The sequence below is a fragment of the Amphiura filiformis genome, chromosome 2, assembly GCF_039555335.1.
Source record: "Amphiura filiformis chromosome 2, Afil_fr2py, whole genome shotgun sequence".
In the NCBI taxonomy this organism is placed as follows: Eukaryota; Metazoa; Echinodermata; class Ophiuroidea; order Amphilepidida; family Amphiuridae; genus Amphiura; species Amphiura filiformis.
This window is the reverse complement of record NC_092629.1, coordinates 62288042-62301232: the sequence shown is the minus strand read 5'-3', so window position 1 is coordinate 62301232 and position 13191 is coordinate 62288042. Positions and strand designations below refer to the sequence as shown.

The window sequence follows — 13191 nt, the reverse complement described above, 5'->3', positions numbered from 1 at the left end:
GGTTTTTAGCCCTTAATTCATCAATTTGACCAAATAGTGAAATTTAACTTTCGTTGAATGATTAGGATTGAGCTATGTTTCATTTGGCAGAAGTTGATAATATTTTTTAATCCAAAAAAATTAGTGCTGTATTTTTCTGGAATGGGCAATAATGTTGTGCTTCCTGTTTATTGTGTGTATGCAGTATGAACACCAAAAATAAAAGGTCCCAACGTCCCTATCACACCAACACAACAGATTCAAAAACTCAAACTTGTTCTCTTGTGTACTTTTATTTATTCTTAAGAAAAGTAATGTGACAACCCAACTCATTGGCTTACATCGTTAGCTTTATGAACAAATTGATTACTTTTTATACTATTTGCAATAACATCATGGTTGCTTTTTATCTGCAAGAAATGTGAATTTTGTTTTTAAAAAATGAACCAATGAAGTTCATTTAAAGGATCAACATTAAAATCTGAACAACTTATGAATACATTGAATGCAATATGTGACTACAGTACAAAAAGGATAATTTCAATATATCTGTACAATTCTCAGTACATCTCAATATGAGGCAAATACTTATGTTACAATATAACATCACTTACAAAGACACCGTAATCAGCTCTAAGCTGTGACCAGACCTAATTCCATGAAAAGTTATCCACAACTGCAATTTTGGGGAAAAACTTGCAGGAGTGGATTATAATATTATCAAGTTGGGCTCTAATCTCCAATTATAGTGGCACTGCATTGCTACCCTCCAGTTGGGCTAGCAATTTTCAACAAGAGAAAATTATATTGAACTTTTTGGGTGAATAAAGGTGAAAAATGGAATGCATGGCTTAAACATGTAACTATAATGTACTTTGTACAACTTGCAACACACAAACTCGGATAATTCTGTAAGCTTATTTTGCCAGCTCAGAGAGTCGTCTGAAAGCTAACAATGGTCAATAATAATTACCCTCTATCGACTTTATCCATTATTACCAGATAGTCATCTTAATTATTAGGATTAATACAAAATTCATATCTTTTTAGAACTGGTCACAGAGTAGAAACTTTCAAAAAGTTTACAATTTACAAATAATAATAATTTACAAATAATAATAAAACATAAGTTAACATCAAAGTAAAGACAACAAGTATGACAACACATAAATGTAAACAAGACGATTTATAAAAGTAAAACCTTAATGTACTTGATCGTTACTTACCAGTTGGGCTGCCCTTGGTATACGTCAAATTTACAAAAAATGTGCAAAATTGCGCATAATTAAATATTTTATCACATTGTGATCAAACTGGTTTCATTTCTGTGACAAGCATGGTAAATATATTTTTTCATGTTAGGTAAAAAAACTTTTACTCTTTCCAGCTTGGGTATTTTAAGAACTGACAATTTTACTTACTCCTAAATATACTTCAAATCCTTTTTCCCCCAGTTCTGATGTTATGTATAAAAAGCTTATATTTTGCTTTTCCATTGATATAGAAAAAGAGTAATAATGCTACACCAAATAAAGCTTACTCCTACATGTATTTAAATTCCTTTACCACAGAGAAGTTAACATTCCAGACTATAAGGCTTGTGTTTCATGCAAGTGTTTTTATAAGCAAATAAAATAATTCAGAAATTCTTTTCTGTAATATCTTTTACCCAACCCTATACTGTCCAAGTTTTAAAACTTTTAATGAAGTAGAAGTAGTATTCCATTTTTGGTCTATTCTCACTTCTGCTTTTGATGGCTAATACATAGGAACTTGCACCATGAACTTATATACAAAACAATGGCACAAGCACCAAACAACTCTTATATATTGGGCTATTCTAGTCAGTCCACACTACCCCTGTGGAAGATTTAGGAAACATCTTCTACAAGGATAGTATGAATTTCAAATGAAATTTTTTTTAGCACATTTACCAACTCTCTTTGAAACTCACCCTCCCTCTGGAAAGATTCAGGTTGAATCTTTATCAAGAGCATGTATGAAATTCAAGTGGAGCTGCCTAATGTGTTCATTACATTTAAAATTCATACTCCCCCTGTGGATTGAAAACATTTTCAAAATCTTCCACAGGGGAATGGATTTTAAATGGAATAGCCCAGTTTAATACAGCAAAAATGGAATTACTATAAAACTTTCTCAACTCAAATTTCTAGGTTTTTTCTCATTCAATCTCATTTTACCACTAGCATTTAGATGTCACAAAAAGTTCATAAAAACCTAACTTCGATCTCGGTTCTTGTTATAATTTTTCATTTGTTGTGCGAGCATCAAATTCCATTAATTTCTGGGCCAACATTTGCAGACATAGCAGCAACAGTACTCAAGAAATTACTAAAAATGTAAAACATACAAGCACATGCTCATTTAGAATAATTATATTACATTTCAGTCCTAATTTATCATTTTGAAATAGGCTAGAAACACTGTGCTATTAGAGAACAGTGGTCATCATATTACAGTATAAAAATATAGCTTTTTTCTTTCAATTTTAGAAACACTGTCCTTTAAGACTAGTTTGATCAATACATATACCCTGTTCCAACAAATGGGTGAATTCCTCAAGAAACTTTTTTCTAAATTAAAATACTTCCCAATAATAGAAACACTACGTCAGTTAAAATCCAGAAACACCCCCACCAACTATTCTAACACATACTACAAAGAAAAATATTACAATACAAAATTTAATTATTTTCAACTTTCAATTTTCTGTGCAAAAATATTTTTAATTAACTAAAATTATTATATTAATGCCCATTAAATCCATAAATATATTTCTTCCCTTATACATAGTCTACAGATATAATTTCTACAAACTTAACTAAATATAAATATCAATAATTCCTCACTATATTGTAATTTCAATTGATTTCAAAAACTAACATAAATTAATAATTACAAAAAAACAAACCCAATTTGGTCCGCCATACAAAAAGTTTTATCCCCAACTAAAAACCACAATTGACCTGTACCCTACTATTGCACAAGGTTTCTAGGAATTCCCCACTTAGGTCAATGTGTGTACACACTAGTTCCATTACGACAGTACTCAATTACACCTCTCCATGCACAGCCCACTTTTGGGATTCCCAGACCCACATTGTAACCCCTATCAAGCTATCTTTTCCCACCGATCCATGTTTTTTTGCTACCCCACCAATGCTCAAAAGGCATAAGTATATTTCTTAATAACAACAAGGTAGTAATTCTTAACAGTTTCCCAAAACACCTGGCTCAATATTATAACTTCTTACCAGAAATTGAAGACCTCAGAACTAAAAGGATGACAAGTCACAAAATCATGGCAAAACAAGTTTGTATTAGTCTCTGCTAAAAGGGAGCTGCATACAACCTCTGTGCAGATTTCACAGTGAAATAATATTGTAGAGCATTGAAACTGCATGAACAAAACCACATCCTTGCATTGCAACTACATGGACAATGGTCTCAAAATGCACTCAATGTGACTTAACAAAACCACATCCTTGCATTGCAACTACATGGACAATGGTCTCAAAATGCACTCAATTTGACTTGACCCCCTTTTAGTTCGGAGGTCTTCCATTTATTCTTCAATGTCCGGTATTCCAGACCCCCCCCCCCCAAACTCTCCTGAATTCATACAAATATTAAGTGAGCTGGGCTGTGCATCGCTATATACATACATTCATATAAAAAGTGCCATCTTCAATTTAAACAGCCTGCTGCTGTTCGTCTTCCGATGCGGATTCGTAACTATCCATAGGCGGGCATGTGCAGACAAGATTTTGATCGCCATATTTGTCGTCTATACGGCCTACGGATGGCCAGAACTTAGTACCTGGGCGGATGAAGGGCTGTAAAAACAGGCAAAGAGAAAAAATATTAACTGTTGGACATACATAGGTGGATATTAAACAGTTATTATGTGTTCCAGGGTTGAGGCTTTCCTAGTGATAACATATATGATGTACTAGTACAGCCAGATTCATCTCGGAATCATGGATGCAAGCTTTTTGGCCCCCAAAAGTCTGTATCATGCTACATAATCAATTCATACTCCATGTGGAATAAATCATGAACACTGAAAGGTCTCGCAAAGGGGCATAAACAGGTGGTTTCAGATACGGTCTTGTGTGTGGTCACCCTCAGAACCTCGCTTGGTTACCTATAAGGCATGTGTACAAGACTCCTATGACAGCCAACGTGTCAGCCTGTCTGCTAATCCAAGTGTGCCTCTCACCTTAATTATTCCCTAAAAGTGTTTCTAGTGATTATAACCCAAATCCAATAACCGGCCAAAAACAATGTTCATGCCCGGCTGCTTTTGGTATAAAAAAAAAAAACACAACAAAAACAGTAAATTCAAATTTTTAAGAATGTTGCATCTTTTATTTTATCATTATTTGATGAAATACAATTACCGAATGTTAGGGAATGTAAAAACTGCGTTCATACTCTCGTTATTTATGCCCTTGTAAACAATCAGTGTCCCTAATTCTATTAATGGGTCCTTAATTCACAAAAAGTATTTGACTTACTGCTGGGAATGCTCCTTGCTCCCGTGGATACGCTCTGTTCCAGTTACTGCTTGTCACATCAGCCAGTGTGTGTGGGGCATTCTTCAATGGACTGGCTTTGACCTCAATACGACCCTCCTCAATATCGGCAATCTCTTGACGAATAACTGATGGGTAAAAAAACACCATGCATAAGTTATTTCAGTGTTGCTACAAAGCCTACATGTGTACTTGTTGTAATTGTTGAACACTTTTTCCGGTTATTTTGCGACCCTCCCTCCTATTATCTATCATATCTGTCCACTTCAAACATTTGAACTTGAAGTAATGGCTTCATGAAGAAAGGCTCCATGAACCCAGGGAAGGATGCAGTAATTTGGTTTTGGCTGTTTCTCCTCCATCGTTCCATTGTTTAAAACTTCCATATGCATGGTATGTGTGATGAAGGTAAAACTGCAAGCCTATTTCTACCAATTCAATTAATCAATTTTGGAACATTAGGAAATTCAGTCATCTCAAATTTAAAATCGCCGGCATGCTGGATTGATCAAGTTGATCACCAATTACAAAAACAATCCAGCTAAGCTGTGAGCAAAAACCACTAATAGCTCACTAATTGATACTAGTAATTGCCCCTCTTGGTCAGATTCACAACTTGAATAATGTCTGCCATATTTTTATGATAAATAAAATATTCTGCAAAGTTAACTATTGCCTTGTATATCAGAGGGATCTGATCAGTGCCTCCAGAGTGATCTTTGGGGATTTGTGGTTGGGTATTCACAACAGGATTCTCACCTCTATTGACAAGGCAACAATTAATGTCTGTTTAGGTAGCCTGGCTAGAGTATACTTACCAATGAGGGCATCACAGAATCTATCCAGCTCTCCTCTATCCTCACTCTCTGTCGGCTCAATCATCAATGTATTAGCCACAGGCCATGACATAGTAGGCGAGTGAAATCCAAAATCTTGTAATCTCTTGGCTAAGTCCGCTGCCTCCACTCCAATCTTCTTGAATTCCCTTGAATCTAGGATGAATTCATGAGCGCAGAAACCTTCATCACCTTTGTATAGGATCTTGAAGTGGCCTTCAAGTCTCTTCATCATGTAGTTTGCATTGAGGATGGCAAACTCTGTTGCTTGCTCCAGACCTCTGGGTCCCATCATCTATGGGAAAAAATAATCAAATTCAATCAATCAGTTATCAAATCATCAGTTTTAAGATAGACATGTGTCAGTGTTATGGAACTATATCTGTGAAACAGTCAACAAATTCTTCTCATAATTGCATTCTAGCTTCACATAGCTCTCCTGAGTGTCATGAACACAACACTAAATAAGTTTGGCATCACTTGGTAATTAAGTTTATAACAACATCAGCTAGAACTATAAATATGTGCTCATTTAATTTAAAGCATCAACTTGCTGTTATTTTGCTAGGTAAATGTCATGAATTTATGTTATGTGGTTGATCAACACAACACCTTGGCAGCCGATGACGCTGGATGGTTAACTGCTTAAAGATCTGCAAATTCTTGAAGTAACTTTAAAGCGGCATGCTCTGATTTATCATGTTCTGTTTCCTGTCTTAGATGAGGACTACCATTAAAACAATGTTTCCAAATTTTGAGTTGTATTGTTCCAGCAGTTTTGATTTGAGAAGCCAAAACATGTAGAACAATGCAACATAGGATAGTACACAAACTTTTTTGTTCACACCATTTAAACAAAAAATATATCGGACATTTAATTTCACTGGGATAATGAGAAAAATATGAGCTTTCTTTCAATACCAAAATCTCAATTTTGATGTAGTAAAATGGTGAGGCTGTTGATCGGGTCAAGGACATTAACGGTGATGTTTGATCTTTAACCACTTACCAGCCTCACTTGCAAGGGTGTCAAATATTTGAGGGACAATCCCCCGACAGCTGTTATATTCAACAACACTTGCAAGGGTGTCAAATATTTGAGGGACAATCCCCCGACAGCTTACCTTGACGTAGGACCATGAGATGGGCAAAATAGAACTAGAACCCCAGGGAGCTGCGCTGATCACGATGTCAGTTTCTAAATCATCTGATGGAGCAACGATTGGATGACTTGGAAGGAATTTCTTGAGGTGAGATCTCCTGTAATGATAATCAATCAATCGATAAATAAAAACAAAACCACTGTCTATCAAATTTATTAACACTTATGAAATTTAGGCCCAGCAATCCATGTTGTGTTAATTGCACCTGTCACCACAATATACAGATTGAGATGGCAATATCTTCATCATCTCACCACTAAGTAAGAGTGAGTAGCACTTTGTGGCATTTTCAGCAACCTTATTCACTTGAATATTGAAGTTTTACATTTTCCAAATAGCAATACAAGCCAATTTCAAAGTGGGGAAGAGGTACTTCATAGCTGCATATAGCACTAGTTTCAGGCTCTGTTGCTTTTATATACTATCCAGAGAGGTTGCGTCAGGTGTGATGAGAGAATCGCACATGGAATTGGGATTTTGATAGTAGTTCCATATAGAAAAGCTGCTCTATCATGAGACTGCCATTTTGTTTTTTATTTCATGTCTTAATCGGTTGATCGCCTATAATTCTGGAAAAAGTACTCCTTCAGCTAGTTTTCAGAGAGCACCCTGCAAAGTTTCTGTAGCCCCTCCATAAATGCCATAATAAAGGAGGAGAACAAATTCTCCCCTGTAGTTCAATAATTGTAATACTCACACTCCAATAGGTCCCACACCAGGTCCTCCTCCTCCATGTGGAATACAGAAGGTCTTGTGCAAATTCAGATGAGACACATCAGATCCGATATCAGCCGGACGACACAAGCCTACTTGTGCGTTCATGTTGGCGCCATCCATGTACACCTGACCACCATGTTGGTGAACAATGTCACAGATCTCGCGTACGCTGGACTCAAAGATGCCGTTGGTTGATGGGTAAGTTATCATAATAGCTGCAAGGTTGTCCGCATTATCTATCGCCTGTAAATTGAGGGAAACATAAAAGTTGCTTTATGAACCAGTTCTAACAGTTTGACCGAGACTACAGACATTGGGAAGATTTATAGTCTGGTGATAAAAAAGGAATATTTGGCTGGACTCAAAAGTAACGTCCGCACAATGTTTTTTGATCTTTCTATATCTCCGAGACCTACTGGTTCAGAATCTGGCGGATACCACCCTGGCACCCTTGGGCATTTTGAAATAAATAACCCCAGGGTTATACAGGGGTCAAAAATTGAAAGTGTTCAAATATCACTTTAGTATATCAAATTATTCGTCTATGTCCCAGGATCACAAATATGCTACTTTCAGGTTTTTGGCTTAGGCACCAGACTATTTCACCATGTACAAATCATTTGTTATATTGTTATATATCACGGATACCAAGGCTCCCGCTGGACGTAAATTCTTTTGCGAACAACATCCGGTTGACCCAGTCAATGAAAATTTTTACGGCAGCAAGTCGTGTGGATAACTATAAGCTTTCGCTCAAACACGAGAGCAAAAATACAACTTTCTTAACTATCGTACAGTGCCAGCAAGTTTGCATTCACATAATTTGTTATTGACAATAATATTTACATAAATCTCATCAGGAAAATGGAAAGAAATAGTCAAATATTTGCATCAAACTGCGATGTAATGTAATAAAATACCAGCAATTAGGGGGCAATGTAAAATTGTATTCCCTGTTGCCCAACAGATCAACATGTACGGACGCACACAAAAATTTTGTGGGACGTGCATTTCCTGACCAGGTTTTATAATTGTGCGTCTGATCGGACGCAGAGATTTTGAAGGCTAGCGGGAGCCTTGACGTATACTAAACACATAAGTACACCCTCCTTTTTATCCATCATCTTACCAAGTTCTATATTAAGTTTAAGTGACACTCTGACAGCTTAAAGTAGTCCCAGTTCTTTTGCCACTTGGCACATCAAACATCTTGTTTTACAACTGGAACTTTCAGTACAAATGTTGCAATTCATAACCTATCAACTCATTTTTACAGCATGTATATGGAGGACACAAGTTGTCAAAGTAAGAAAGTGTCAATCCAGTAAAAATGTCCCTTATATCCCATCAAGCTCTATTCCTGGAGAAACTCTGCTAGCATTCTCCAAGTACATATTCAAATGTCCGTCTTAATATATTCTGCAGCATGTTCTTCAAAAGCATGTTCGAGGATGACATGCATACGCACCGAGACGCAAACCTGGAATAATGCACGATGGGATAGGATACCGGGCTACTATCTCACCTTTTGTTTCAAGTCTTTCATATCGATGCGGCCATTTTGATCAACTTTGACTGGCTTGACGATCATTCCCGCCATCTGTGCACTGGCGGGGTTTGTTCCATGAGCAGACGTTGGAATCAAGCACACCTAAAGGAAACCAAAAGGAGGGAAGAAAATGCGATGAAAAACTACTCTTTTGTTGTGAAAGTCATAAGCATTGTGGCAGGGACAGGGAGCATAATTGGATGATCGTGGCGTGACACGACACTTGTGTGAAAATCTTACCAAATCATCCAAGCGATGAAACAAGCTGAAATCTGAAACATTAACAACCAAGAGAAATTTTTGTTACCATTCCATATCATCGGTTTTAAGCAAACCATTTCTCAAAATCCTCAAAATCATGTGACAAAAAAGTTACACAGGACACTGCAATGTGACTGGAGATCCTACCAATCAAGACGAGCGTAAAAAAGCCATGCAGGTGATGTACACTGGTTCTCTGTCTCATACATACCTTGGACAAAACAGTAACCTGGATATTGCCCTACAACCCTAAATCTGAATCACATGACCAAATACTAAAAAAATAACAAATTTGAGGGGAATAGGACAACATCCTTGTTATTGCTTGTGCAAGTGACTTGGTGATGGAACTACAGCTACAGAGAACCAGTAAATATGTAGATGATGCATGGATAGCCAGCCGCCAAATTGATCTAGCAATACAAAACAACTTTCCTAAAATAAAAACACAGCCATGAGCCAATTCAAACCAATAGATGATGTATTCAGTCCAGGCTTGGCCACAACCATGCAATTTCTTAACATTCAGTATGCCAAATTGCATTTTTGCCCAACATGCCGTTGCAAGGAAAAAAAGGAAAAATAATTAAATATAGCAGCAGCAGAACATAATTATAAATAATACAAGATTAAATAACTCGACAAACACTTTGAATTGTGTTCAGCATTGCATGATAAACTGGTAAAGATGTTGCAGCAAGTGAAAGAATGGTAGAAATAATTAACTCAACAGCAACATCCGGAATGAAAAGATGTAAGTATTAAATGAAGTCAACAGCAACTGTAGATAGCAACTCATCACTTGTATATGATGCGATGTACCAACATAAACCAATAATGACAATAAACTAGCATTAAAATTCATCTGTGTTGGTACACATCATAATTTAGGATTTAAAACTTTTGAGATCTCAATACTAAGATCAGACATACCTCAAAATTGCATTCTTTGACCTTCATCGGGAGACTGGCAACCCAAGCTTAGGGTAAGTGACCTTTGGACACTTGACGCTAACACTGTTCAAGAGTATACAACAAAGTTGTGACATAAATTTGAGGTACATCTAATCTTGGGTTGATATCAAAAGTTTAAAATCCCAAAGTGTAATAACAATAACAATCATGAGCAAATTGCAAGACTTGGATGTGAAAACCAAGGACCGCTTCCATTCCGATTCAAATTATTTTCACATGGATATTGTGGCACAAGATTCCCAATGTAGGATGCATGGAGTAATTAGCGGGTGGGCCACTTTTAATCCTTGCAGAAAACCTCATGACACTACCATAAATGCACAAAGAATTTCAAGAAAATTAAAGTCTGAAATTTCACACAAATTATTGCCACATGGAAATGGCCACAGTGAAGCCACCTCTAACTTAAACCCCAATCAGCACTAACTGCCTTTCTCATAATGCCCCTGATTGGATAATATAATCATCTGAGTAACCAATCCCAGAAATTGTAAGCATTGTGTCCCCATGCCAGACCTAGATTCATGACTGAACCAATCAGTTTATGCAATGGTTATTGAGGATGAGACATTGTGGGTTTTGATCTTTGGTTGGTTCCTTGCAAAATATGCACTGTGTATATGAAAGTGCATCTAAATAAAATTGCAGAGGTTCTTATTTCAGCTGACACTGACCAGTTTGAGATAATGAAGGTTAAACAATATAAAATAACCTACAAGGTAGCAACTTTTGAAGTTGTAAGCAAGCTCTAAGCTGGTTTAAGCCTTTAAAGCTTCAAGCAGGGTTCAGCCATATGATGCAACAGCCCCCATACCAACCCTCTCATTGGCACTGGGTATGGAAACAAACAACATCCAGAGCAAAAAATATCATACATAGCTTCACATACTGGTCATTTTGTGAGCAGTTGAGCAAGACAATTTTAAAATGTCATTTTCCCACAAATCTTGCTAAAGTAGTACCCCACTAGTATGCTCTCTGACCCTCATTTGTTAATCCCTTTGCTCTGGCTCACATAAATGGCATACTACACAGTGGCACTCTGCTTGATAAAACTTGCTGACCATTGGACTAAAGGTTAACACACCGGGTACAAATTTTTTGCTGGTTCCCCTGATTTCTGCTTGCATTGTATAATGTGCTGAACACAGGCAGGCAGACAGACAGGTGTCCAGTTTCGCTGGTTCCCAGCACATCATGTGCATCATCAGATCGTTTTCAAGATAAACAAAGTTGATTGAACTCCTGCCGTGTAACCTATACATACACGCAAGTATGCACAATGCGCAACAAGAAAAACTGCAGGCAGAGCAATGCCCTTTACAATAGTGACAAGTAACCTGCTGAAATCATACCCACAATGCCTCACTTGGAGGGAGCAAATATTTGGATTACTGAAAGGTAAAATAATAGCTCATAATATTGGCATCACATCATGACACATACATCCACACTGCAATTGATTAAATTAGTATCATTTGGCAAATTAATAGGACACACTATGCATGAGTCCTATTCAAGCACCATATTGACTATTGGCTTGTTTACAATGTAGCTAGTGCAGTACATGCATGTAACATACACAAACAGCCTATTTATTTATGGCTGGTTCTATTTTGCTGTCAGTTAATGTGCTAAACAAGAAACTAAAAAGGTTTCATGGAAGAACCACTGAACCAATATGGGCATGGGCACTCATTTGAATGCATTGACATCTTAAGAACCACTGAACATATATTAGGCATGAAACTTGTACTCAATTAAATGTACTTTCATTTTTGTACTGCCCAATTACAAATACATGACGTATCGAATTGTGTCGATGTCAATGCAAGATCACAAAACTGCAAAAGTAAACATGTGAACGAACTTTGCGTTGAGTAGCGATATGTAGAGATAGATTCTAACTGACACCATTTATCATCCCATCCTGACAGATGCTGTGTATGCCGACATCCAGACAATTATGTCTGCTATGTCCATGTACATTCTTAACTGTCTTCAAGTCACACACGCATCAGACTCCTCAGTTTAACAGCCAGCTTTGTGGATGATGTGATATGTGATGTGACGCAACATCTTTGATATTAAACAGGGAAATGGGTTAGTATAAGAATACATGGTTGTGTAAGAGTGCAAAAAATGGTGCATTATATATTATAACCCTTTTCTAAGGAACAAGATATGTATGTCAATATTTTGAAATTTTGGTTTTTGGATCAGCCATGAGAATGAACTATTCTAAAGAAAACTTGCACACCCTGAAAATTGCCAAAAAGACCTAAAAAATGGGCTAAAAATAAAAATTTATTTAAAAAATTGGACAACAAAAAACCTGAACTTGGGTTTTAACCTGAAAATTATCATGCCTGTTGGATTCAATTAGAATTGAGTGAATTGATTTTTGCAAAAGATTGAAAGACATTGATACATAAGTTCTGATTATATAACATGATGTAGCAGGTTTGTTTTTCCAGATTTTTACAAGTCAGATCACTCAGATACAGACAGACAGACAGACAGAGGAACCATCTTTAAATGTTACAATAAATTCTAAATTTGAGCATCAAATTAAAATGGCAGCTATAGCATGTTAGTTCTTTGCACTCCTACAACCAAATGGCAGTGTCATGAGATACAAGTGAACCAAATATAACTCTGTTAATCATCCCAAGTGGTGCTTGGAAAGTTCAAGAAAACTCATCGAGGAATGTTGGGAGCGGTCCAGGCATCAACTCTCTGTTTAAGGAGGTTTATTTAGTAGGAGAGAGATGGGCTTAATATCACCTCAAGTTTGAACACACCAATATGTATAAAGAATTAATGCAAGAATTCTCTATGTTATGCAATACTATATCTTATTATTTTGCGATTTCCACCTGGGCTCTTTCCATGATGGTAGTGGTGTACCAACTTCCCCTGGCCCAAAATACCATGACAAAATTGACTCCCTTGGTCAGTTTTAGGATCCAATTATAAATTCTAATTTGGGCCCATTTAAGCATTAAATTGCAAATTCACCCCCCCCCCCCGCCAATTTTGCATGGTACACCACTGCACAAAGGGAAGGATGTTAATTTTATGTTTAATTAATAAAAAATTGTTAATTAACAAAAACAATTAGAACAGATTTTCCCTGTTTTTTTAATATA

General features: G+C 36.6%; 1 protein-coding gene across 1 annotated transcript in view; it reads right to left on the bottom strand.

Moving 5' to 3' along the window:
* Positions 1–291: 291 nt before the first annotated feature.
* The window catches only part of LOC140146503 (glycine dehydrogenase (decarboxylating), mitochondrial-like), a 58462-nt gene continuing 45562 nt past the window's right edge, over positions 292–13191 (bottom strand). The window contains exons 15-20 of the mRNA XM_072168372.1: positions 8780–8905; positions 7235–7497; positions 6499–6634; positions 5357–5669; positions 4521–4666; positions 292–3836 (exon numbers count right to left, since the gene is read on the bottom strand). Of these exons, the coding sequence (XP_072024473.1) occupies positions 3693–3836; positions 4521–4666; positions 5357–5669; positions 6499–6634; positions 7235–7497; positions 8780–8905 (1128 nt within the window). The 3' untranslated portion in view covers positions 292–3692. The remainder of the gene's footprint in view (positions 3837–4520; positions 4667–5356; positions 5670–6498; positions 6635–7234; positions 7498–8779; positions 8906–13191) is intronic.